The sequence below is a fragment of the Grammomys surdaster genome, unplaced genomic scaffold (assembly GCF_004785775.1).
Source record: "Grammomys surdaster isolate TR1022 unplaced genomic scaffold, NIH_TR_1.0 125698, whole genome shotgun sequence".
Classification (NCBI taxonomy): domain Eukaryota; kingdom Metazoa; phylum Chordata; class Mammalia; order Rodentia; family Muridae; genus Grammomys; species Grammomys surdaster.
In genome coordinates, this window is record NW_021620534.1 from 1,756,833 (window position 1) to 1,784,678 (window position 27,846).

At 36.6% G+C, this 27,846-nt stretch overlaps 1 protein-coding gene across 3 annotated transcripts in view; it reads left to right on the forward strand.

Moving 5' to 3' along the window:
- Stag1 (stromal antigen 1) overlaps positions 1-27,846 on the forward strand; it is a 344,086-nt gene that overhangs the window by 106,763 nt on the left and 209,477 nt on the right. For all 3 annotated transcript variants that reach the window (XM_028788047.1, XM_028788048.1, XM_028788049.1), the window contains one exon: positions 25,255-25,351. In XM_028788047.1, the coding sequence (XP_028643880.1) occupies positions 25,255-25,351 (97 nt within the window). The remainder of the gene's footprint in view (positions 1-25,254; positions 25,352-27,846) is intronic.

The following is a 27,846-nucleotide window of genomic DNA, read 5'->3' on the forward strand; positions in this document are numbered from 1 at the left end:
ATGTGCTGGTAAAACAAAATTTAAAGTTTAAGACAAGTAGCTAAATGTATTAGGCAATTTCTCATTTTGTGCAACCATCTCATATGAGAGTTAGTGGTAGGTTTTGTATTTGTTTCATTTTCATAAGATAATTCGTATATCGTAAGTTTCTTCTGATTTGGCTTTTCCCAATCTTAGAGGCACCATGTCGTTTGCAAGCAGTTAGTAAAAGAAAAAAATAGTACCTATTTAGATGTATTTTGTCCCTTTTGCTTCCATTCCATTGATAGGAACCTACTTTAAAGGGAACCTAGAAATGCAGTCTTTGGCTACATATTTGCTTTCTTGCTTAAGTGTATGGTTTAAAAGAGAATGTGCACTTGCCATACTATAGTTATTTTTAAAGTAACCACAGAGAAGGTATACACCAATGATTTTGTTTCTAACTTCTCCAAACATTACAAAAGCTTCTTATTAGTTGTAAGTTAATAATAGGTCATGTGTAAGTTATTTAGTATTGGAGTTCTGAAGGGTTATTACTTCAAATTAAGAATTTTTTAAGAGCCAGGGGTGTGGCCTGGTGGTAGAGAACTTCCTCAGCATATATGAGGCTCTTCGTTCACTATGTAAGTAGTGACTTTTCTCATCGCTTTTTTGAGTTACATCCACAGAGCTACTTCGCTTTTTTTTCCTTATTTTAAATTTTACTGAACACATTGCTATTATAAAACATTTTGTAGTCTTGTTGATTTCAAGTCTTAAAATAACTGATGAGTTTTGATAATATTCTCCATTTTTTTAAGTCATTTTTTTTATCATATTTTATTCAGATGGTCTTGGGTAGAATAAGGAAAGAAGTAATGTTGTTGCTTGAAACTAATAGTCATATATTTGTATGTACCTATGAATGATTGTTTATATATATACTGCTTTTTATTCTATTAAGTGTGTTCTATGAAAAATTAACAATTTTTATGTACATGTAAACATAGATATTTAAATATATGTAATGATGTGTTCTAGTTTTACTTTAAAGGAAGAATATAAGTATTTTTGCTTCTGTCTAAAGTGTTCTTTGATATATTATTAGAAAGAATCTTAGTAGTAGAAAGTGTTACAATAAATGAGATGCAGTAGCATATGTTATCCCAGCAGCAGAAATATGATAGAGACATGAAAGTTTTGCGTTCCAGGAAAGACTGGACTACAGAAATAGTAAGTGAAATTCTGCCTCAAAAATCAAAATAAATGAATATATGAACAAATAAATGTCACACAAATAAGTCCATGTCCACGTATAATAAGATTACTTTCTAAAGACGACTGTTTAACTTAGATTGAATATGTTCTCACTTCATACTTTAACTTCAAACATAATAAGGTAAAACTCATGAAAAAGTTGATTTCTAAGCCGCTAAAATAAACTGAATATATGTTGAGATGATTTCTTACTGATTGCTATGCTTTAGCCCTAATCCTTTGATCTAGGGCTACAAAGAGAATTGTCCTCTGCTAGTAAAAGTATTTGAACCTAGTACAGAATTCTGTAACCTGATGTCAATATTAAATGGAAATAGTGTTTAAAAATTTGAAATTGATTTTAAGCAAGAGACAGACAGACAGACAGACACACACACACACACACACACACACACGGGAGTGGGGGGTAGTGAGAAGGAAGGAGGAGCATTGATGTTTTTTTTAAAAGGCTTGCTAGTGTCAGAGAAGGTTTAATTTGTAGTCTTAGGATTAATAGAATTCTTTAGCTTTCCTCTCGCAGCTTTATAGGACACATTTAGGAAGTTACAACTTACTATCCAACAAGAAGAAAGCAATAGTAGATTATGATCGATGATGCCGAGGACTTGAGTATTGGTAGATCGTGGGGTGTCTTGGTTTACTTGAGGCATACCAAGATGTACAAAGTTTTAATCTGGTTTGCAGTTAGTTTAGGAAGTATTATAGATGACATGCGGTTAGCATACTTGGACTAGAATATGAATGTATTCTCATGAACAGTGGAAATGTATATCTATTACCTGACTACTACATGCTCCTAATTGGATAACATGGTCAATAAGAATTTTCAGGCTATGTCAGTCACTATAGTGAAGTGTAGATAATTCTTTTTAAGAACATATAACACCCCTAGAGGGAGATATACTGTATGAACTTGGAAATAGTTTATAGGAAGTCTTTCTTTAGAGATTTGTTCTTTTCATTCATAGTTGTATTTGTAAATTAGTCTGGATCTCAAAACTGTGAGAAAGCATAATTTTTTTCTCTGTCCTCTTAAATCAAGTTTTATCTATCAGGCTAGAGTTATAGCTATTAAATAAATCAAATAGTACATTAGTAGGGTGACTATGTATTTTGTTCTAAGTGATACTGGTTATTACCTACTGCTGAGCAGGTGTAGATACTTCAATAATCACAGTGTTCAAGCTGTAATTCACACATAATTTGTCCACCTTGTCTTTGAAGGTGAAGTGTTGCTACTTAGTCTGTGTTACCTTGAGATGCCATCATCTACATTATATACTGTGTATTCTTCTTAATGACCCTGACTTTTACACGTATACTTGGCTTACAGAAAAGGTTATCACCTGAATTCTATAAGGATGTGCATGTCTACTCACTTCAGTAGTATAGCTTCCAAGGCTTTCAGGGGTTTGGAGCAAAGTAGAGTAGTAATGTGAGTGTGTTTTTCTCATGATAGATCAAATAAAAAATGTTAACTCTTAAATCATTGCATTTCATGTCAATATCAAGGAACCTCTGGCATCATAGCTATTAACTTTATAACCATCTCCACACAAACTAATGCATTCATCCCAAATCTCTAGTGAGTATACCTGTAGTAAAGTATTTGCCTAATAGAAAAGTATTTCCACTTTCTAGTCAAATATTGTTAAGATCTATTTCTACAGTTTTTATAAGGAATAGGGTTTATTTAATTTTGTTTTTTTGCTATTCACTTTGCTTCCCTCTCACCGCCCCACTCTTGGTCACTCTCTTCCACAATCCTTCCCTGTTCCTCCTCCTCCTGTCCTCTGAGCAGGTACCCCCTCTCCCTAGGTATCCCCCCACCTTGGTACTTCAAGTCTCTGCAAGGATATGCACTGCTTCTTCTGCTGGGGCCAGACAAGGCAGCCTAGCTAGTAGAACATATCCCATGTACAGAGAAGAACTTTTGGGATACCTCCTGTTCCATTTGTTTGAGACCAACATGAAGACCAAGCTACACATCTGTGTAGGTCCAGCCTGTGTATGTTCTTTGGTTGGTGGATCAGACTCAGAGCTCTAAGGGTCGAGGTTACTTGATTCTGTTGGTCTTCCTGTGGATTTCCTGTCCTCTTCAGGGTCCACAATCCTTCCTCCTATTCTTCCATAGGAGTTCAAGTTTCATCTATTGTTTGGCTGTGGGTTTCTGTATCTGTCTGAGTCAGATGCTGGGTGGAGCCTCTCAGGACAACATGCTCCTTTCAGCATTACAGAGTATCATTAATAGTGTTGGAGAACGATGCTTACCCATGGGATGGGTCTCAAGTTGGGATGGTTATTGGTTGGCCATTCCCTTAATCTCTGCTCTGTGCCTGCTTTTCTTGTAGACAGGATAAATTTTGGGTCAAAGCTTTTGTGTGTTGGTTGGTGTCTCTATCGCTCCACTGGAGTTCCTGCCTGGCTACCGGAGGTAACCTCTTCAGGTTCCATATCCCCAGTGTGTCACAGCTTCCATTGATTCTTGGGCATCTCCCTTATCCCAGGTCTCTATCTTGTCCTGGAGGTGCCCCTCCCCTTACCTCCCATCAGCTGCAGAATTCCATTCATTTTCATGGTAATATAGCCATCTCTCCTGTCCTTCCCTACACCTGATCCGGAACTCCCCTCATGCCCTCTCCTTCTCAGTTCCCTCCCTTCATCTGCCTCTTATGACTATTTTCTTCGACCTCCTAAGTGACATTCAAGCTTCCTTGCTTGGACCTTTCTTCTTGTTTAGCGTCTTTGGGTCTGTGGAATATAACATGATACCTGTATTTTATGTCTAATACCCCTTGATGTTAGACAGGCATGGTGAGTACTACCATGCATGCTTTTTGGGAACTGAGTTACCACACTCAGGATGATATTCTTAAGTTCCATCCATTTGTCTGCAAAATTCATGATGTGTTGATTTTAATAGTTGAATAGTATTTCATTGTGTAGATGTAACACATTGTCTGTATCCATTCTTCAGGTGAGGAACATCCAGGGTTTTGTTTTTTAAGTTTCTGGCTATTATGAATAAAGCTTTAATGTTCATAGTTCAGCAAGTGTTTGTGGGGTGTTGAGTGAGGTCTATTAATTAGTTAGGTAAAGTGTGCAGTTTACCCTGGAAAGCTCACTTTTATTGGTGAATTTTAATGGAGGAGAGGCTTATTTATAAATTAAGGGAGCATGAATTCCAGGAATGGTTTTTCTTTATGTGTCTGTGTGTCTGTGTGTGTCTGTGTGTCTGTGTCTGTACAGTCACATGATGTCCTATTGCAATTCTTACCTGAAATTTTTTTATTTTTAAGGCTTTGTGTAATTTGCCTATTACTATCTTTTACCAGCCATTCTAGTTTCCATCGTTCAATTTGAAGTGATTAAAAAAAAGCAAATACACATTTTTCATATTCCAGCAAACACTGGCTGTTTACTCTGCCTGTGTGGAAGGAAAAGAAATCTTTGGTTGTCTGATCAAAAGCAGATAGGGGCACTACTAGTTCCTATTGTGTTGGAATGGGCTAGAATCCCAACTAAACTATTGATTTAGTAAAGAACTACTGTGACGATCAAATATACAAAATTATATAAGAAGGTTAAAAGTGCCATAAGTTAATATGAGGAATAGTTATTTGAAGCCCAAAGAATACTAGCAACTAAGGCTACGCAGTTTTTATTGTTATCATTCTGAATTTATTAATTAAACTTGTTTTTAGCAACTAAATATGTACAAACAATCTGGATTACTCTCACCCTTCAACCCCTCTTCCCCCCCCCCCCCACACACATTTTTGTCTTCCTTCTTACTATAAGCCCCATTTCCTACCTTCATGTATGTTTATATTATGACCGTTTGATTTTTAACAGGGGCCTGTGAAGATGGTTTTGGAACTGTCTTTTGGGAGCTGATGGGGTTACCGGTTGGTGTGCAGCAGAAGGCCACAACAGGCCTTCTTCTAGAATCACTTAATAGTCAATATAGTTCCATCTGCGAGGGTTGCCCTATGAGCCTCTCTTTGTTCCATGATTGACTGCTGACAGACTTAGTCTTTTACAGGCTTAGCACAGGCAATGCTAGGCTCTGTGAAGTTGCCTAGAAAATAAATTTTTTAGTTTTTTTTTTAAGTCTTTCTTTCTGTCTTTAGACTCTTACTGCTCATTTCCCCATGATGTTTTCTGAGCTTTAGAAAGGTGGTATAAATGTCCTATTTAGAGCGAGTCACTTAATGTTACTAATTCTCAGTAACTTGAGGAGCCATGATTTTCTGCATTTACTACCATCGACTGCAGTCTTTAGACTTCCATTTTTCTTCACAACTGAGTAAAATTTCAGTGTGTATATATTTATTTTATTAGTTAGAGATCTAAAAGAATTGGGCTTGAAGAGATGACCAAGTAGTTAAGATCATACTGACTGTTCTTCCAAAGGAAGATATTAGCCATTATAGTACACTACATTTTCATTATCTATTCATTTGTACATGCACATCTAAACTGATTCCTTTTCTTAGCTTTTAGACAGTGTGCTCATGGGACAGCCAAATCTCAGTTTAATAAAAATCCTGAAACTAGTCTTTGAGTTGGTAAAAATTATTATCATTATCACTAAGTTGTAATTGGAGAATGACCCTGAAGTATACCCCAGGCTTGAAGGACCATTCTCCAGGAAGCCAAATATAGGAGAGCAGCTTTTCTTCCTCAGGCCAGAATTATCATTTTATTGGAAAAGGTAGCATTGTGATCCAGTGGATAGCAAGAGTTCACTGTATTGTCTTGGCCAAAGCTGGTTAGCAGTTGCTGTGCATCAGAAGCAAATCTCTGTGTAAGACTGGCTTTATACGTGACCTGTACTGTGAGTGCTCTATGAAAAGGACAGCCTTTAGTCTTAGACTGAAGCACAGGATCAACCAAATAAACTCTTGGTATTTGGCAGGACAAAACCACTAGTGAATTTCTTTTTGTGTATGTATCACTTGTGGACAGTTCAAAAGCAAAAACAAGCTCCCAAAGAGTGTTGTTTGTTCAAAAAACAAACAAAACAAACCTAGTCAAGGCTAATAATAAACACAACTCCAGGTTTTGAATATCAAGAATGTTCTTAAATTTAAACCTAAAAATATAATAGCCGCATAATGTTCTGTCTATAATTGCATTATTAAGTATTACATAGTATGCATATATTACTGTATTGCAGTATGAGAGTTTATAGAAGATGTGTAGTACTACTAAAAACTGTAGCAAAATGTTTTACTTATGTTCTATTTACTGGATTCTTAGGATGCAAGTGCCCTCCCCCACCTTCCAGATTAGGGTCTATTGTCCCTTCTCCTACCCTTTCCTTTTGGGAGCTCACTTTGTATTCTAGGATTTCATAAAATCCACAGCATTTCTACTGCTTTAGTTACCCAGATACTAGGATTAGAGGAATGAGATGCCACACTGGCTTAGATTAGATTAGAGTTTGCAAGCTATAGATGATAGTGTTTTGGTCATGTGCTTGTCTTATTTCAAACCATATGAGTCTACCTGTTAACATCAGTTTAGAATATTAGCTTTGTCTGCCTTTATCTTCTTAACCCTATCAAATAGTTTACAAAAAAATGTATATTGATAATGTTTCAAAAATAAGGTCTCTGTGAATACTGCATAGATGGGTGGATTGGGTTGATCTTTATACTAATAGGGATCTTAAAGGGAAGGTTTAATATTTAACTGGTAGTCAGAATATTCTCCACATACATTTTAAAAATAGCTTTGGCTTTGTTTTTTGTCTCATGTTTTACTTTTTTTTTTCATCACTTCAGATTCCTTAGGAAAAACTCATAATATTGATTTTTTATTCTGACCTCTAGTAAGTTGATTATAGAAAAATGTCATTTTCTCAGCTATGATAAGTGTTTCAGGTGCCCTTTATGACCCTGTTTTTTTTGTTTGTTTGTTTGTTTTGTTTTAAAGTCTTAGACTTAAAGTACTTGGAATGATTAGGAGGATAAAATCCTGAATGTTATTCTTTGAACTTTTTATGTCTTCCTGTATATGTCTCTGCAGATAAATTTGCTTTAAGAATAATGAGCTATATAATTGTACTTCCTGAGAAAAAGCTAACAATTTTTTATCATTAGTGCTTTAGTCATAGCTACATTTTATTATATGAACTAGTAAATTATAATTTAGTAAAATACTTCTTTATAGTTATTTAAATGGTGTAAATGCTAATACCCACAGTACTTAACTATTGTCATTGACAAGAAAAGTATATGTAATATCTACAGACAGAAGGGCTGATTTTGGCAGAAACAAATATCTACATACTAAAATTTCATTTTTTATTTTACTTCATATAAGAAAATTCAGGGATGCTTTTGGCAGAAATGTGTTTCTTGGCTTCTTGTTGAATCCAGATATAACTACTCAACACATGTTTCCTAAGTCTTAGCTGAAATAGTATGTGCCATTTCCAAATGTGACTTAGAAAACTTTCCTATAAAAATTTAAAAATGATTTTCTTTTTCATAAGTGGACCTTCAGTTTAGGCTCTAGAATAATTGTGTGTCTATAATTTTATGTACAAAAATTTAGAAATGTGTAAACAGAATCGTACTGGTTAGTTTTTTCTATCTTAGAAATAAAGATACAAAGTTTATGATTTTTTTGTATCCTGCTTCTATTCTGTAATACTCAGTTTTATGATTCATGCATATCAACAAGGTTATATTTATTGGTAATGTTATTTGTATCTTCTTTATACTTAATACTTCTTTAGTTTTTTGCTTTTTTAACTTTACTTCTTTTATTGGATATTTTATTTATTTACAGTTCAGATGTCATCCCCTTTCCCCATTTCCCCTCCCTAGAACCCCTTATCCCTATCCTCTCTACTCCTTTTTGCTTTTATGCCATTTTAATTACATGCATGTATTAAGGTCACTTCTTGGTTGAGGGTCTACCAATACAATAGATGCAAATAGTCAAGGAACAAGCAAGACAGTAAACATAAATAGTGAAAGAACAAGCAAGGCATTAAACCCAATTACATGTACAGTCCTGTGATCACTGTTTCTATGGGCTTATCAGGATGACCAAAATATCTGGGCCTATTTCCCTGCCCTAGCCCAAAGTCATTTTCATGTCCGAAGCCTACCTACTTGTTCTAGCTTAAAATTTAGATTCCTGTCTGAAATTACTTTGTTCTAGCCTAAGATTTAGATTCCTGCCTGAATTACTTCTTTGTTCTAGCCTAATGTCAGATTCCTGCCTGAAGCCTAATTTCTTGTCCTTGGCCCATGACATATTCCTGTCAAACAGTCAATTTCCTTGTCCTTGGCCCATGCCAGATTCTTGCCAAGCAGCCTCAAAGGCTCTCAGCCTCTTCCCCCTTTTTTATTTCATTAACAAGACTGAGCCTGGTTTAGGTCATTCTGACAAGAATGCCTTTCTTACCTGTCATGGAATATATATTATCCCAAGCAGTGCACTTCTGTCTTTGGTTGGTAAGGCTCTGTGCAGCCCAGAAGCAACCTGACTCCCAGGAGCTATCACAACCAGGGTTTCAGGATCACAGAGACAGCTGAACTCAGAGGAGTTCTGACACATTGAAGATAACAGGACAGACAGTGAGTGAACGTAGCACTAGAAATAACCAGATGGCGAAAGGCAAGCACAAGAACATAAGCAACAGAAACCAAGATAACTTGTCATCATCAGAACTTAGTTTTCCCACCATAGCAAGTCCTGAATACTCCATGACAACAGAAAAGTAAGATTGACATTTACAATCACTTCTCATGATGGTGATAGAAGACTTTAAGAAGGACATAAATAACTCCCTCAAAGAAATACAGAAGAACACATGTAAACTGGTAGAACCCCTTAAAGAGAAAACACAAAAATCCCTTAAAGATTTACAAAAAAATACAACCAAACAGGTAAAGGAATTGAAGAAAACGGTTCAGGACATAAAAATGGAAGTAGAAACAATAAAGAAACGACAGAGGGAAACTACCCAGTAGATAGAAAACCTAGGAAAGAGATCAGGAATTTTTTTTCTTTTTTCTTTTATCAGCTGGAAAAAGGAATGTATTAAAAAAAAATCACAGCCCATTGTGATTTTCCTTAATTCTTTCTAATAGTTCAACTTTTGTTTTTATCTATTTTGGGACTCTTGTTATTTGATATATACAAGTTTAGGATTGTTACGGTTTTCTAATGAACATACTCTTACTTTTGAAATCTCTGTTTCATAATGTTGTCTTCATTTCTGTTCTGTCAGATATTAATATATCCACATCAAATTTCTTTGTTCAATTTTTCACAGCATATCTTTTTTTATACTTTTATTACAGCCTATTTTTTACTAAGTCAAGTGCCTTTCTTGTGTGTATTTTGTAGTTGGTTCATTTTGCAAATTCTTGTCAATGTTCTTGTTAATCACAAAATATCAATAATCATATCAGCAATTGGGTTCAAAATGAAGTAATAGGAATATTGAACTGAAATTTGCAGACTGTTACAGAAGATGAAAAATTTTGAAACAGGAGACAAGCTGGCCTTGAATGTCTTTTTTAGCCCAGGTGTCCTTTAAATTTTAATTCTTTTGCCTCAGCCTCACCAGTGGTTTAATTACAGCTAAGCACCATCATGATTGTCATAAAAGATAGGCATGTTTTCATTTATTATTAAATTTATCTATTTACTTTACATCCCAATATCAGCCTCCTGTCTATTCCCAGTACGCCCTCACACAGATCCTTTTTCCATTCCACTGCCCACTTCTCCTTTGAGAAGGGGGAGCACCCTTCTAGGTATCACCCTCCCTCCACCCCTGGCACACCAAGTCTCTGCAGGACTAGGTCCATCCTCTCCCATTGAGTCCAGACAAGGCAGTCTATTTAGGGGAATGAAATCCACAGATAGGCAGGCAGCAGATTGATGGACAGTCCCCACTCCTGTTTTGGGGGACCTGCATGAAGACCAAGCTGCTCATCTGCTACATATTTGCAGGGGGCCTAGGTCCAGCCCATACTTGCTCTTTGGATGGTGTTTCAGTCTGTGGGAACCTCCAGGGGTCCAGGTTAGTTGACTCTGTTGGTCTTCCTGTGGAGTCCCTGTCCTCTTTGATTCCCACAATCCTTCCCCCAACTTTTCCTTAAGGTTCCCTGAGCTCCATTTAAATTTTGGCTGTGGGTCTTTTCATCTTTTTTTATTGGCTGCTGGGTAGAGTCTCTCAGAGGATAGTTATACTAGGCCCCAGTGTCACTAATGCTGTCTGGGATGGGCTCTTGCCCATAAGATGGGTCTCAATTTGGGACAGTCATTGGTTGGCCATTTTCACCATCTCTCCTCTATCTTTGTCCCTGGACATCTTACAGGCAGGACACATTTTGTATCAAAGGTTTTATGGGTGGGTTGCTTTCCTTATTCTTCCCCTGGAAGTCTTGCCTGGCTACCAGAAATGGCCACTTCAGGATTCATATCCCCCACTGCTAGGAGTCTTGGCTAGGGTCACCCCCATAGACCCTCGGGGGGCTCTCCTTAGTTCTGTCCCTCCATTCACCTCCAATATCTATTTTCTTTTTCCTTCTGAGAGAGGTACATCTAACCCTCTTGGGCCCTCTCTGTTACTTGGCTTCTGTGGGTCTTTTGATTATATTTTGGTTATCCTGTACTTTACAGCTAATATCCACTTATTTTTATTTTTTTTTTATTGGATGATTTATTTACATTTCCTATGTTGTCCCCTTAGCCCATCCCCCACCAACCCCTCAGAACCCCCAATCCCCTCGCCCCTCCTCCTTCTTCTCTGTGGATGTAACCTCTATCTACCCCCCCACTCCCACCTCCCCACCCTCAAAATTCCCACCCCCTGGGGCATCCAGCCTTCATGAGGTCAAGGTTCTCTTCTTCCACCTATGCCCAGCAGGGCCCTCCACTTTTACATATTCAGCTGAAGCCCTGGATCCCCCCCTAAGTGCTCCCAGGCTGGTGGTTTAGACCCTGGGAGCTGTGGTTGGTTGGTATTGTTGTTCTCCTCATGGTGCCACAAATCCTTTCAGCTCCTTCAGTCTTCACTCTAACTTCTCTATTGAGAACCCCATGATCAGTTCAATGGCTAGTTGTGAGCATCTGCCTCTGAATATGTCTGACCCTTGAAGGCCTCTGAGGAGATATCCATATCAGGCTCTTATCAGCATGCACTTCCTGTCTTCCACATCAGCATCTACCTTTGGTGATTGCACATGGGATAGATACTCAGGTGGAGTGGTCTTGAGATGGCCCCTCCTTCAGTTTCTGTCCCTCACTTTGTCTCCATATTTGCTCCCTTGAGTATTTTGTTGCTCCTTCTAAGAAGGACCGAATCACCCTCACTTGGTCTTCCTTCTTTATGGGCTTCATGTGGCCTGTGAGTTGCATCTTGGGCATTTCAAGGTTCTAGGCTAATATCCAATAATCAGTGAGTGAATACCATGTGTGTTCTTTTGTGATTGGCTTACCTCACTCAGAATGATAATTTCTAGTTCCATCCATTTACACATAAAACCAGATATACTGAAACTAATAGAAGAGAAGGTGGGGAAAAGCCTCGAATACTTGGGCACAGGGGAAAAGTTCCTGAACAGAACTCCAATGGCATATGCTCTAAGATCGAGAATTGACAAATGGGACTTCATAAAATTGCAAAGTTTCTGTAAGGCAAAGGACACTGTCAATAGGACAAAACAACAACCAACAAATTGGGAAAAGATCTTTACCAATCCTTCATCTGATAGAGGGCTAATATCCAATATATACAAAGAACTCAAGAAATTAGACTCCAGACAACCAAATTACCCTATTAAAAAATGGGGTATAGAGCTTAACAAAGAATTTTCAACGGAAGAAACTCGAATGGCCGAGAAGCATCTAAAGAAATGTTCAGCATCCTTAGTCGTCAGGGAAATGCAAATCAAAACAACCCTGAGATTCCATCTCACACCAGTCAGAATGGCTGAGATTAAAAACTCAGGTGATACTAGATGCTGGCGAGGGTGTGGAGAAAGAGGAACACTCCTCCATTGTTGGTGGGACTGCAAGATGGTGCAACCACTTTGGAAATCAGTCTGGCGGTTCCTCAGAAAATTGGACATAGCATTACCTGAGGATCCAGCTATACCACTCCTAGGCATATACCCAGAAGATGCTCGAACATATAACAAGGACATATGCTCAACTATGTTCATAGCAGCCTTATTTATAATAGCCAGGAGCTGGAAAGAACCCAGATGTCCTTCAACTGAGGAATGGATTCAAAAAATGTGGTATATTTACACAATGGAGTATTACTCAGCTATTAAAAACAATGAATTCGAGAGGTTCCTAGGTAATATCCACTTATAAGTGAGTATGTACCATGCATGTCCACACTCAGGACGGTATTCTCAATTCTCAAGTTTTATCCATTTGCCTGCTAAATTCATGATGTCTTTGTTCTCAATAGCTGAGTAGTAATTCTATTGTGTAAATGAACCACATTTTCTGTATCCTTTCTTCAGTTGAGAGACTTCTAGGTTTTTTCCAGTGTCTGGAATAAGCTACTATGAACATAGTTGAGCAAGTGTCCTTGTGGAATGGTAAAGCATCTTTGAGTATATGCCCGGGAATAGTATAGCTGGGTCTTGAGGTGCAGTTTTCTAAGAAACCATCAAATTTCAGATTGGTGTTAAGTTGCACTACCACTAGCAATGGATGATTGTTCCCCTAGTTCCAGATCCTCCCCATCATCTGATGGGTGTAAGGTGAAATCTAATATTTGGTTTTATTTGCATTTCCCTGTTAACTAAGGATGTTGAACATTTCTGTAAGTGCTTCTTCTTAGCCATTTGAGATTCCTCTGTTGATAATTCTATTGTTTACATCTGTACCCCTTCTTTGATTTGGTCATTTAATTTGTTGTTGTCTAACTTCTTGAGTTATCATAGCCTTCTGTCAGCTGTAGCATTGGTAAAGATCTTTTGCTAACTGTAGGCTGTTGGTTTGTACTAATTACAGTGTCCATTGGCTTACAAAACCTTTTCAGTTTCATGAGGTCCCATTCATTAATTGCTGATGTTAGTGCCTGAACCATTGGTGTTTTGTTCAGAAAGTTGTCTCCTGTACCAATGAGTTCCCACTTTCTCTTCTATTAGATTTAATGTGTCTTGTTTTATGTTGAGGGCTTTGATCTGCTTGGACTTGAGTTTTGTTCAGGGTGATAAATATGGAGATCAGGGGATCACCCAACTCTCCTGAGTCAGTTGTGCACTGGGTGGACCTGGCTGAGAAGGGATCGATGGAGCAGGGTTCAGAGCTAGTTAGTCTTGGTGCCCTATCGGCCTGTATGTGGAAGCAGGATGCTCTTGTTTTCCTGCAAGGCTCCTCCAGATGAAAGGGTGAGCTCACAGCTAGCAAATGAGGTCAGGGGACTGTGCACAAGTTACCTCTGCTGACTGTCATGATTGTTTTGTTTTTGTTTTTGAGTATTGGTGCAGGAATACAGTATAAGAGAGAAAAAGTTAGCAAGATTTTTTCTTAAGCTAATTGTTTTCCAGAAATGGCTCATGTACGAGCCTAACAGTAATTGTTTCTTGTGTATACAGAGTTCATAGTATTCATCATATCTTTCATGTATCTTAAGTTTATGTGAAAAGGTAGCAGAAGACTGAATTTGGTGGTCGGCTGAGTGCTGGCTATATGGAAGTGGGTTTTGGTGAATTATTTGGAGAACAGACTATAGCTTGGCTACTTTCACAGTGCTTATTTCCAGAATGCCACACTTTCTACTCATTTTAGTTTTCCCCGTAGAGAGGGTCCCAGCTGCTTACTGAATATTGTATCAAGGTTAATTCAATTAGAAGTGTTGAATTAAGTGGTGTCACCAACTGAAGAAACTTCATATGTATTTAGTGAATTATTTTGTTGTTGTCTCAAAAATATGTTACATTTTAGAAAATAGGACTATGTAAAGTAAGTTTCTCCAATGAATCATCCTATAATTTTAAAACTATAGTTTTGATACTGTATGGCTTAAACATATTTATTCATCTAATCCTAGAATAACCTTTAAAGGGCATCTCTCACAGGACAACTTCACACTTCTCAGAAATACTATACCTGTAGCAATCTGTAACTTTTTGTTGTTTATTTGAATGGTATTCAGTTGAATCTGAACAATGTTCCTCTTTTTGAAATAATTTATTCTATCTGACTAATGTTGGGTCATGCTGCTGCCATTGGAAATTCTTTTAAAAAAATTACCATTTTTTGAAACATGACATAAAAGAGAAATGTTTAAATGAAAGAACATATGTATAACTTATAGCCAGTGAATAAGATGAATAAAGTAGATTCCAAGAAGGAACCATTTTTCTCCTTTTCTCAAATCTTATAGGGAGGTTTTCAGTCTTAGAGATAGATTTTAATAGAATTGTAATTCAAATGTAATTATTTTGTTTTTCCCCTTTTATCCTTCTAACTGAAATTTCCTATGCACACTGTCCCCCACCATATTCATGGCCTATTTTTAAAATTGTTGTTGAATTATGTATATGTGTATATACATATTTCCAAATATATAAATCTAATCTCCTGTTCAAGCCATGTAATGTTATGTCTGTATATATGATTTTATGGATGACCATTTGGTTTTAGACAAACAATTTGGGGCTTTTCCCCAAGGGTTAATATTTTTTGCACACTTAGTATTTTTTAGTTGACACTAGTTATTTTTGTCGAGGCTTGAAGGACCCATGCGATTTCTCTGTCCTATCAGTAAAGACATTGGCTGTTGTATTTGTTAAGTCTTGTTTCAGAAACCATGTTGATATGGTTTCATGGATATAACTTCTTTGTCATTTCTAGAAAACGTCTTTTGAGATTACTTAACATACATAATACGATTCTTTTTTTTTAATTTTTTTATTGAATGTTTTATTTACATTTCATATGTTGTCCCCTTACCCCATCCCCCACCCACCCGGGAACCCCCTATCCTCTTACCCCTCCTCCTTCTTCTCTGTGGATGTAACCCCTACCTACCCCCTCACTCCCACTTCCCCACCCTCAAAATTCTCACCCCCTGGGGCGTCCAGCCTTCATGAGGTCAAGGATCTCATATTCCACCTATGCCCAGCAGGGCCCTCCACTCTTACATATTCAGCTGAAGCCCTGGATCCCTCCCTAAGTGCTCCCAGGCTGGTGGTTTAGACCCTGGGAGCTGTGGTTGGTTGGTATTGTTGCTCTCCTCATGATGCCACAAACCCTTTCAGCTCCTTCAGTCTTCACTCTAACTCCTCCATTGAGGACTCCATTATCAGTTCAATGGCTAGTTGTGAGCATCTGCCTCTGAATATGTCAGACTCTTGAAGGCCTCTGAGGAGACATCTATATCAGGCTCTTATCAGCATGCACTTCCTGACTTCCACATCAGCATCTACCTTTGGTGACTGCACATGGGATGGATATTCAGGTGGAAAGGTCTTCAGAAGGCCCCTCCTTCAGTTTCTGTCCCTTACTTTGTCTCCATATTTGCTCCCTTGAGTATTTTGTTGCTCCTTCTAAGAAGGATTCAATCACCCCCACTTGGTCTTCCTTCTTTATGAGCTTGATGTGGCCTGTGAGTTGCATCTTGGGCATTTCAAGGTTCTAGGCTAATATCCAATAATCAGTGAGTGAATACCATGTATGCTCTTTTTTGATTGGCTTACCTCACTCAGGATGATAATTTCTAGTTCCATCCATTTACCTAGGAAACTCTCAAATTCATTGTTTTTAAAAGCTGTGTAATACTCCATTGTGTAAATGTACCACATTTTTTGAATCCATTCCTCAGTTGAAGGACATCTGGGTTCTTTCCAGCTCCTGGCTATTATAAATAAGGCTGCTATGAACATAGTTGAGCATATGTCCTTGTTATATGTTCGAGCATCTTCTGGATATATGCCTAGGAGTGATATAGCTGGATCCTCAGGTAATGCTATGTCCAATTTTCTGAGGAACCGCCAGACTGATTTCCAAAGTAGTTGCACCATCTTGCAGTCCCAACAACAATGGAGGAGTGTTCCTCTTTCTCCACACCCTCGCCAGCATCTAGTATCACCTGAGTTTTTAATCTTAGCCATTCTGACTGGTGTGAGATGGAATCTCAGGGTTGTTTTGATTTGCATTTCCCTGACGACTAAGGATGCTGAACATTTCTTTAGGTGCTTCTCGGCCATTCGAATTTCTTCTGTTGAAAATTCTTTGTTAAGCTCTATACCCCATTTTTTAATAGGGTTGTTTGGTTCTCTGGAGTCTACTTTCTTGAGTTCTTTGTATATATTGGATATTAGCCCACTATCAGATGAAGGATTGGTAAAGATCTTTTCCCAATTTGTTGGTTGTTGTTTTGTCCTATTGACAGTGTCCTTTGCCTTACAGAAACTTTGCAATTTTATGAAGTCCCATTTGTCAATTCTTGATCTTAGAGCATATGCCATTGGTGTTCTGTTCAGGATCTTTTCCCCTGTGCCCAAGTATTCGAGGCTCTTCCCCACCTTCTCTTCTATTAGTTTTAGTGTATCTGGTTTTATGTGGAGGTCCTTTATCCACTTAGACTTGAGCTTTGTACAAGGAGATAAGAATGGATCAATTTTCATTCTTCTACATGTTGTCCTCCAGTTGAACCAGCACCATTTGTTGAAAATGCTGTCCTTTTTCCACTGGACAGTTTTAGCTCTTTTGTCAAAGATCAAGTGACCATAGGAGTGTGGGTTCATTTCTGGGTCTTCAATTCTATTCCATTGATCTTCCTGCCTGTCTCTGTACCAATACCAGGTAGTTTTTATCACTATTGCCCTGTAGTGCAGCTTGAGGTCAGGGATGGTGATTCCTCCAGAAGTTCTTTTATTGTTGAGAATAGTTTTCGCTATCCTGGGTTTTTTGTTATTCCATATGAATTTGAGAATTTCCTTTTCTAACTCTGTGAAGAATTGAGTTGGGATTTTAATGGGGATTGCATTGAATCTGTAGATTGCTTTTGGCAAGATGGCCATTTTTATTATATTAATCCTGCCAATCCATGAGCATGGGAGATCTTTCCATCTTCTGAGATCTTCTTCGATTTCTTTCTTCAGGAACTTGAAGTTCTTGTCGTACAGGTCTTTCACTTGCTTGGTTAGATTCACACCAAGGTATTTCATATTATTTGCAACTATTGTGAAGGGTGTCATTTCCCTAATTTCTTTTTCAGTCTGTTTATCTTTCATGTAGAGAAAGGCTACTGATTTGTTTGAGTTGATTTTATAACCAGCCACTTTGCTGAAGTTGTTTATCAGGTTTAGGAGTTCTCTGGTGGAAGTTTGGGGGTCACTTAAGTATACTATCATATCATCTGCAAATAGCGATATTTTGACTTCTTCCTTTCCTATTTGTATCCCTTTGACTTCTTTTTGTCCTCTAATTGCTCTGGCTAGGATTTCCACTACTATATTGAATAGGTAGGGGGAGAGTGGGCAGCCTTGTCTAGTCCCTGGTCGTAGTGGGATTGCTTCAAGTTTCTCTCCATTTAGCTTGATGTTGGCTACTGGTTTGCTGTAAATTGCTTTTACTATGTTTAGGTATGGGCCTTGAATTCCTGATCTTTCCAAGACTTTTATCATGAAGGGATGTTGAATTTTGTCAAATGCTTTGTCAGCATCTAGTGAGATGATCATGTGTTTTTTTTTCTTTGAGTTTGTTTATATAGTGGATTACATTGATGGATTTCCATATATTGAACCATCCCTGCATTCCTGGGATAAAACCTACTTGATCATGATGGATGATTGTTTTTATGTATTCTTGGATTCGGTTTGCTAGAATTTTATTGAGTATTTTTGCATCGATGTTCATAAGGGAGATTGGTCTGAAGTTCTTTTTCTTTGTCGGGTCTTTGTGGGGTTTGGGTATGAGTGTAATTGTAGCTTCATAGAACGAATTGGGTAGTGTTCCTTCTGTTTCTATTTTGTGGAATAGTTTGAAGAGAATTGGTATTAGGTCTTTCTTGAAGGTCTGATAGAATTCAACACTAAAACCATCTGGTCCTGGGCTTTTTTTAGTGGGGAGACTTTTAATGACTGCTGCTATTTTTTTAGGGGTTATGGGACTATTTAGATGTTTTATCTGCTCCTGGTTTAACTTTGGGACCTGGTATCTGTCGAGGAAGTTGTCCATTTCATCCAGGTTTTCTAGTTTTGTTGAGTATAGGCCTTTGTAGTAGGATCTGATGATTTTTTGAATTTCTTCAGTTTCTGTTGTTATGTCTCCCTTTTCAGTTCTGATTTTATTAATTTGGATACTGTCTCTGTGCCCTCTGGTTAATCTGGCTAACGGTTTATCTGTCTTATTGATTTTCTCAAAGAAAAAAACCAGCTCCTGGTTTTATTGATTTTTATATTGTTCTTTCTGTTTCTATGTGGTTGATTTCAGCCCTGAGTTTGATTATTTCCTGCCTTCTACTCCTCCTGGGTGTATTTGCTTCTTTTTGTTCTAGAGCTTTTAGTTGTGCAGTCAACTTGTCAGTGTGTGCTCTTTCCAGTTTCTTTTTGTAGGCACTTAGAGCTATGAGTTTTCCTCTTAGCACTGCCTTCATGGAGTCCCACAAGTTTTGGTATGATGTGTCCTCATTTTCATTGAATTCTAAAAAGTCTTTAATTTCTTTCTTTATTTCTTCCTTGAGCAAGTTATCATTGAGTAGAGAGTTGTTCAGTTTCCATGTGCATGTGGGTTTTCCATTGGTTTTGTCATTATTAAAGACCAGTCTTATTCTGTGGTGATCTGATAAGATGCAAGGGATTATTTCAATCTTTTTGTATCTGTAGAGGCCTGCTTTGTGACCAATTATATGGTCTATTTTGGAGAAGGTACCATGAGGTGCTGAGAAAATGGTATATTCTTTTGTTTTAGGATGAAATGTTCTATAGATGTCTCTTAAGTCCATTTGGTTCATAACTTCTGTTAATGTCAAAGTGTCTCTGTTTAGTTTCTGTTTCCATGATCTGTCCATTGCTGAGAGTGGGGTGTTGAAATCCCCCACTATTATTGTATGAGGTGTAATGTGTGTTTTGAGCTTTAGTAAAGTTTCTTTTATGTATGTAGGTGCCCTTGCATTTGGAGCATAGATGTTCAGAATTGAGAGTTCACCTTGGTAGATTTTTCCTTTGATGAGTATGAAGTGTCCTTCCTTATCTTTTTTGATTAATTTTGGATGAAAGTCGATTTTATTTGATATTAGAACGGCTACTCCAGCTTGTTTCTTGGGACCATTGGCTTGGAAAATTGTTTTCCACCCTTTTATTCTGAGGTAGTGTCTGTCTTTGTCACTGAGGTGCATTTCTTGTATGCAGCAAAATTCTGGGTCTTGTTTGTGTATCCAGTCTGATAGTCTGCGTCTTTTTATTGGGGAATTGAGACCATTGATGTTAAGAGATATTAAGGAAAAATGATTGTGGCTTCCTGTTATTTTTGCTATTAGAGGTAAAGTTATGTTTGTATAGTTATCTTCTTTTGGGGTTGATGGAAGATTACTTCCTTGCTTTTTCTAGGTTGTAGTTTCCCTCCTTGTGTTGGCGTTTTCCATCAATTATCCTTTGAAGTGCTGGGTTTGTGGGAAGATATTGTGCAAATTTGGTTTTGTCATGGAATATCTTGGTTTTACCGTCTATAGTGATTGAGAGTTTTGCTGGGTATAGTAATCTGGGCTGGCAATAGTGTTCTCTTAGGGTCTGTATGATGTCAGTCCAGGCTCTTCTGGCTTTTATACTCCCTGGTGAGAAGTCTGGTGTAATTCTTATAGGTCTGCCTTTATATGTTACTTGACCTTTTTCCCTTACTGCTTTTAGTATTTTTTCTTTGTTTTGTGTGCATCTGATGTTTTGATTATTATGTCACAAGAGGTATTTCTTTTCTGGTCTATTCTATTTGGTGTTCTGTAGGTTTCTTGTATGTTTATGGGCATCTTGTTCTTTAGGTTAGGGAAGTTTTCGTCAATAATTTTGTTGAAGATATTTACTGGCCCTTTAAGTTGGGACTCTTCATTCTCATCTATACCTATTATCCTTAGGTTTGGTCTTCTCATTGTGTCCTGGATTTCCTGGATGTTTTGAGTTAGGAGTTTTTTGCATTTTGCATTTTCTTTGACAACTGTGTCAATATTTTCCACCGTATCTTCTGCATTTGAGATTCTCTCTTCTATCTCTTGTATCGGTTGGTGATGCTTGCGTCTATGACTCCTGATCTCTTTCTTAGGTTTTCTATTTCCATGGTTGTCTCCCTTTGAGCTTTCTTTATTGTTTCTATTTCCATTTTCAGATCCTGAATGTTTTTGTTTAATTCCTTCTTTGTGTTTTCTTGCATTTCTTTAAGGAATTTCTGTGATTCCTCTTTAAGGGCTTCTATCTGTTTACTTGTACTCTCCTGTATTTCTTTAAGGGAGTTACTTAATTCCTTCTTATAATCCTCTATCATCATCATGAGAAGTGATTTTAATTCTGAATCCTGCTTTTCAGGTGTGATGGGGTGTTCAGGGCTTGCTATATTGGGAGAACTGGGTACTGATGATGCCAAGAAACTTTGGTTTCTGTTGCTTATGTTCTTGCTCTTGCCTTTCACCATCTGGTTAACTCTAGTGTTACCTGCCCTCACTGTGTAAGACTGGAGTCTGTATTTCCAGTTATCTTGCTTGTGGCAGAGCTCCTCAGAGTCCAGATGTCTCTCTGGTCTTATGATCCTAATCTCCTGGGTGGAAGAACTCCTGGGACTCAGGCCACCTCTTGGATCTGGAAATCCTTCTGCTCTAGGTGCAGTGGATCATCTAGGATGGCTCAGGATAAGATGTCTCCCAAGTGCAAACCACCTTGGTGTCTGCTGCTGTGAGTGCAGTGGCTCCTCGTCTGCTGTGAGTGTAGTGGCTCCTTGTCTGCTGTGAGTGTAGTGGCTCCTCGGCTGCTCTGAGTGCAGTGGCTCCTCTAGGATGACTCAGGATTCAGTATCTCCACAGGACAGGAGCAGTCCACCTCTGTGTCTGCCCCAGCCCAAAGGACCAGGCAGGGGCGGAAGGGCCATAATACGGTTCTTAACCTCATGTGTTCTTGCCAACTAAATTTGCACAGATATGCTTAAGTTTATTATTTATCCTATATTTCTTAAAAGCAAAAATATTTGTTAAACAATCAGTATTAGATATTTGAAATGATGTAGTTCATAGTGAATGGAATTTTTAGACAATCTAGGCAGATTCTTTCATGAAGTCTTTGGTCCAATGATTTTTTCCCACCTGTCTGCCTGCCTTTATTTTTTCATTTAGAGATTTAGTCTGATCTGATCCTTGAGACATCTCATCTGACAAGATGTTTCAATTCACAACCAGACTGGCTTGAAACAGCAAAAATTTCATCTTTCTTTGATTTGAAAGTTATATTTTATATGAGTTGGATTAAAATAATCGTGGATAGATTTTTCTTTTCAAAATTGTTTTATTATTCAAAAATGTAGATTGTTTTTAATGTGAGGTGTGCTATAAGTTCTTTTATTTCCTTCCCTATATGTACCTTCTGTTTGTATAAGACTTCCTCATTCCTACACGTTTTCAGCAGTTTAGTTGTGAGATATATTACATAGGTACATACTTTTGTCCTTCCCCTTTAGTCCTCTCTTTGTCCTCTACCATTGCTATCCTCTTATGTCTGTTATTCATCCAGTTATACTGATATCTGGTAATGTTTCAAAATCTAGAAAGTGTTATTCCTCTCTGGAGTTTAGTTACTTAGAACCCTGCCACACTTCACACTTCTTTGGGCCTCATTTTATTTATTTATTTTTTGGGGATGGAGTGTCTGTCACTATGTAGCTCTGGCTATCCTGGGACATGCTTTGTAGATCAGGCTACCCTTAAACTCACAGCGACCTCCTCCTTCTGCCTCCCAAGTTATGGGATTTAAACATCTGGCTACTCTGAGCTTTTTTTCAATAGCATAATTTCATTTATTTCTGGATAATTTTACCTATTATTTAATCATGTTTTACTTATAAAGCCATTTTTTTTTCTAAGAGTGAATTATTGTCTTTTTGATAGCTTAAGTTTTCACTGGTAATTTTTGGCTACTCATTTATTATTTCTGGTATATTTTATATTCATTAGGTTTCTAGTAAATTTTCATATTTGTGCTACAAGGTTCAGTACTCCTGTCTTCCTGTGTGTAACTTGTAATAGCATAAATCTATGCTGTCACTTTCAGGACTAAAAAGTAGTGTAATGTACAGTGTTTCTTCATAGTTGTAGGACATTATGGACATGATGTTTTCTGTATATTTTTATTTATGGTTTATACCATAAAGTTTTTTTTTTTTTTTTTTTTTTTTTTGCTTAGACTCTACATCTTAAAAGCAGTACTTGGCCAGCTCTTTCCACTTCTTGTTCTTATCATCTTTATCATACAGTGCCTGCCACATGAAGTAGAGCTGAATAGTCAACATATCTCCTCTATTGTTTTCAGCCTCTTTTATCACCATTATCTAATTTTTGTTTACTTTTAAAGCAAAACTTCTGAGGTATCAACATGGTGGTGTTGGATAATTTTAAGTACTAAATATCTTCTCTCATTTGAAAGAAGAAAGAAGACAATCCTTCTCAGTAGAGTCATGAAAGGAAAAACATGTACAATCGTGTGGTTGTGAGTCACAAGAATTGAAAATATTTAGTATTTTTATTGACATTAGGACTCTAGAAACCAGACATTTCTGAATCTCACTTATTTTTGGTAGAATACTTATGTGATGGTTGGTTTTAATTGTCCACTTGACACATTCTAGAATTGTCTTGGAAAGGAATCTAAATGTGGAATTATTTGCATCAGATTGGTCTCTAGGCATGCCTGTGAGAAATTTTCGTAATTATATTGAGTTCTGAAGACCTATCCTAAATGCTGGCTGCACCATTTCATGGACTAGGCCCTAGACTGACTCAAGAGTCTTGAGAGGACAAGTTGAGCAGTGCAAACCTGTTAATTCATTGCTTTCTGTATTTAACAGTGGATGTTATGTGAGCAGATGGGTCAACAGTATTGTGATCCAATAGCCTTTTCCTCTTAGTCCACCCCCCCCCCCCATCACATCAATAGAAAAGAAACTAGGTGATTTGGGCATGTTTCTTCTTTATATTAACAAGTCTACTAGTTATGTTGAAAACAGAACAAAATATATAAACATGAGAAGGAATCTACAGTTATGTTCTAAGAGTCACTTTTGTTTGTATTGCCTCTTATAGAAGCAACAGTTTTGGGAACCAATTGATTTGTGTAATGAAAAGAATCACTGACATTTAAAAAAATGAGCAATGCAAACAGAAATTGGAAACACATGACTTTAATCTCCACCCTAAGGAGGCAAAGGTCTTTAAGGCAAATCTGTTTTACACAGCAGAGTTCTTGCTAGCAGTCAGGGTTGCATAATGATACCAGAATCTGTCTTTTTTCTTTTTTTTTTAAATGAAAAATGACAAGAAAGGAAGGGAAGGGAAGAAAGAAAAGGAAAGGAAATGTATGCACACTACACTTTTTCTTGAAGGATGGTATATATGTGAATTTTAAAATTTACTCATCTCATATTAATTTTTGTGTGTAAATATCACCATAATAATTTACTTTGGGGGTGGAGAGGATTGATTACATATGGTAAGGGAGATTGAGAAGTTGTTTCAATTCTGGAAATGTTTTATGTCCTTATCTGATTAAGATTATACATCTTTGGATTCATAACTTTTTATCAATACATAATTAAATTTTACATATTTCCCTGCATATAAATTTATTTTGGTATAGAAATTTTAAAAACTTGATTTCAGCATTTCCATTAAAATAATACAACCACTTCCACTCAGTAAAATCCCAAACAGTTTTAATTAAAATGGCCATTAGGATGTTAAATTTTTTCAAAATATTAGGAAAACATAAAACTTACTGATCTAATATAAATATTTAAAAGGAATTCAGGGTTTTTTAGTCACTCATTAGTTTCCTAACTTGCTAATTTTATGAAGTTACTTTGTACATGAATTTTCAGCCAATCTCATCATTGTATTTTGTTGACTCACTTTAGTAGAGTTTGATCCTCGTTTTGTAATGAAGTCTTTTCAATTTTTATGTGTCATCGTCCTTTATTAACCTCACTATGTCTGACCCTCATTATCGTCCCTAAAAATGACTAGCTTACCTTTTTCTTCCCCCTTTCTCCCTTCTTGTCCCCTACAGTCTCCTTCTTTTTTCATGATCCAAAGTTTACTTAATTAGTATTACTCAACAGAATTAAACAAGAGCAAGTCCTAAGAAGGCGCACCTGGTGTGCTTGCTTGCCACTGCTCTTTACCAGTGTGTCACTAATGTTTGCATTTAATACAGATATAATGGCTGTATTGAATCGGTTCCTTGTTCTAGTTATTTGAAGACCAAACAGAAAGACCATGGACTTTTTTTTTTTTTAATTTTGTCTTTATCAAGGAAGAATTCATACGAGCTCAGTTGTATAGAAAAATTTGTTTTGTATGTTAGTGTCATGTTTATTACCTTTTGAGATCTAATAGAATAGCAGTTTCTTAAAATTTTGATTCAGTTATTTGATTTAGAAATACTGAACCATTATTGCATTACTAAAAAATTATGAGTGTTATACTTGGTGTGCATTATTTGTGTACACTACTAGTGGGTTAAGTTTGCTGAAATCTCTTATCTATGTATAAGTGAATTTTAATTTTATCATAAAAGTTTAATAGTTATTTTAAGGTTAGCTATGTCTTTTCCTCTATTGTAACAAAATTTTGAGATATAGTAACAAAACTCTTACTAGCCTTATAAATAGAGAAATCTGCTTTTATTTGACAACAGAACAATAGTTTCAGGTAAGTGATCATCTTATTTAATTAATTTCACATACATGCAAACTTTTTAAAAGATCTGTTTAGTGTGATGTTAAATTTTCTAAAATCATGTTTGTGTTTTTTTTCTATAGTCCGTGGTGGATGACTGGATTGAATCATATAAACAAGACAGGGACATCGCACTTCTGGATTTAATCAACTTTTTTATCCAGTGTTCAGGATGTCGAGGTACACAGTTGCGAAATAAATGCTGTTTATTGAACCTGTCAGTTCAGCAGTGTAACGTCGTGTGCCACTAGTCATAGAATTCATCCTAGAATTGTGTTTGCATCATTTTTGGCAGAGCAAATGGTCTGTGTTTTAAGAATACTTATTCTTCTTTTCCTGATTAGTGTTACCTGTCTAAATAGCAAAACACTTCCTTTATTTCTTTCAAAATTGTCAAGAAAAACTAAAATTTGCACTGTTTCTGAATTGCTTGTTTTTAAATCACAGATTTTCTGTTCCCTCCTACTTGTCAGTTTCTCATCTGTCTTCATCACTGCTCACAACATTTTTGACAAAATGAATGTGGTGGTTACTCTCGTCAACTTCAATTAATTTAGAATCCCGTTGGAAACATACCTCTAGATATTTCTATGAGGACATTTCTACAAAGATATAGCTGATGAGAGTAGATCCACCATTAATGTGGGTGACATCATCATACTGATGAGGCACCACAGTCAGTAAAAGGAGTACACAGTCTGATGACCCACAGTCATCTCTCTGCTTCCTCAGTATAGCTTTTACTTTTATTTCTTTGTTTCTGTACATTTAGTATTTTATTTTGAAATGAAAATTATTACAGACATTTCAAAACATACTAATACATATTCATTGAAGTTGGGAAGCTTGTTTTCTGGTACTGTCCATTTGGTGTTCTGTATGCCCTTTATACCCTGATAGGCATCTCTTCCTTCCTAGATTTGAGATGTTCTCTTTTTTATTTCATTGAAAATATTCTTATGCCTTTGACAGGTTTTCTTCTCTTAGACACCTATGATTTCTAGGTTTGTTTTTTATAGCATTCCAGAGTTCCTCACGTTCCTTTCCTGGATTTTCTTAGACTTAATATTTTGTTTGATTGTGGAATCCTCTCTAATTTGTCTTTTCACTTGATCAAGTCTGTTGGTGAGACTTTATGTTTTATGAGTTTGTGGCTTTACATTTTATTTAAGCTTGGCTTTTCTTTAGAGATTCTCTCTTCAAATTCTATTTTTATATCTTGATTGTTTTTCATTAATTTATTCAGTGGTTGCTTTGTGGTCTTCATTTTGACATTTCTTCATATTCTCTTTGATTTCCTAATTGTCGTTTGAAGTGATTATCAATTTTTAAAATTGAAAATAGACTTAAAGACAGATTTATTTATTTATCTATGTATTTAATTTATTTATTTAATTTATTTATTTAATTTATTTATTTAATGTATATGAGTACACAGTTGCTATCTTCATACACACCAGAAGGGGTTATCGGATCCCAGTACAGATGGTTGTGAGCCACCATGTGGTTGCTGGGGATTGAACGCAGAACATCTAGAAGAGCAGTCAGTGCTCTTAACTGCTGAGGCATCTCTGCAACCCTAAAATAGATTTTTTATTTTATATATATATATATATATATATATATATATATATATATATATATATTTTTGTATATATATATATATATATATACACACACACACACACATATATAGTCCAACTATCTTCATGCTTACCAAGGAAGGAATATATTCAAATTTTAACTAGGAAAGTTACAAGGTATAGACTGCCATCTAGAGACAAATACGTCAGTGAAGGTAAAAATCAAAACTTTAAAGCCTTTGTAAAAGTTACGTATTTTATAAAATATCTTCATAATAATTTTTTACTTTTACCTTATTATTGCACACATAACCCAGGTGATTCATATGCACTCCAACATACATGAAAAATTTTGTTGGCAATATCTGTTGGAAAGCAACCAGAATATGTGTCTTTTTCTTTCCATTTCCCCCAGCTTCCTTTCTTAGTTCATTAGAAAGATGCTTAAAGTCATTGCATTACTAGATAATGAGCCCTGCATTTATTGTATGCTGCTGTTTCTTTAATGAATTCCTTCCAGTTTTAGTAGTGTTAGTACTACTTCTCTCTTCCTCTACCAATTCATTGATTCTCTTTGGCAGTCTTTCCCTGTTTTATTTTGATTCTTAGTTCCTGTGAGCCTAAATAAAGCAAACATGAAAGAGAGACCACCAAAGGTTTGTCCTAGCATATGATTGCAGAATCCCTTCAACATTATAATGGCAGATATTTATTAAGAGTCTGTGACTATAATCTTTGAAATAAGAGGCTGATTCATACTCAGAACGCTTGAAAGGCCTGTACTGTTTGGAATACTTTTTGCTAGTGTATTAGGCAATGATAGTATACTTCATCACACATAGGTTTCAGTAGTGCTAAGTATACAATGTGATGTCATTAAAAAATGTTATTTGCAATATTGTTACAGTATCAAGTAGCAAGAATTTGCCTGTGTCTAGTCTCCTGTCTTTAATTTTTTCATGTAACTGTCACATTTACATACTTTTATTTTCAGTTGGAAAGATACAAAGGCTCAGGTCCCTACTATATAGATACTATATAGATACTATATAAGATACAAAGGCTCAGGTCCCTACTATATAGATACTATAT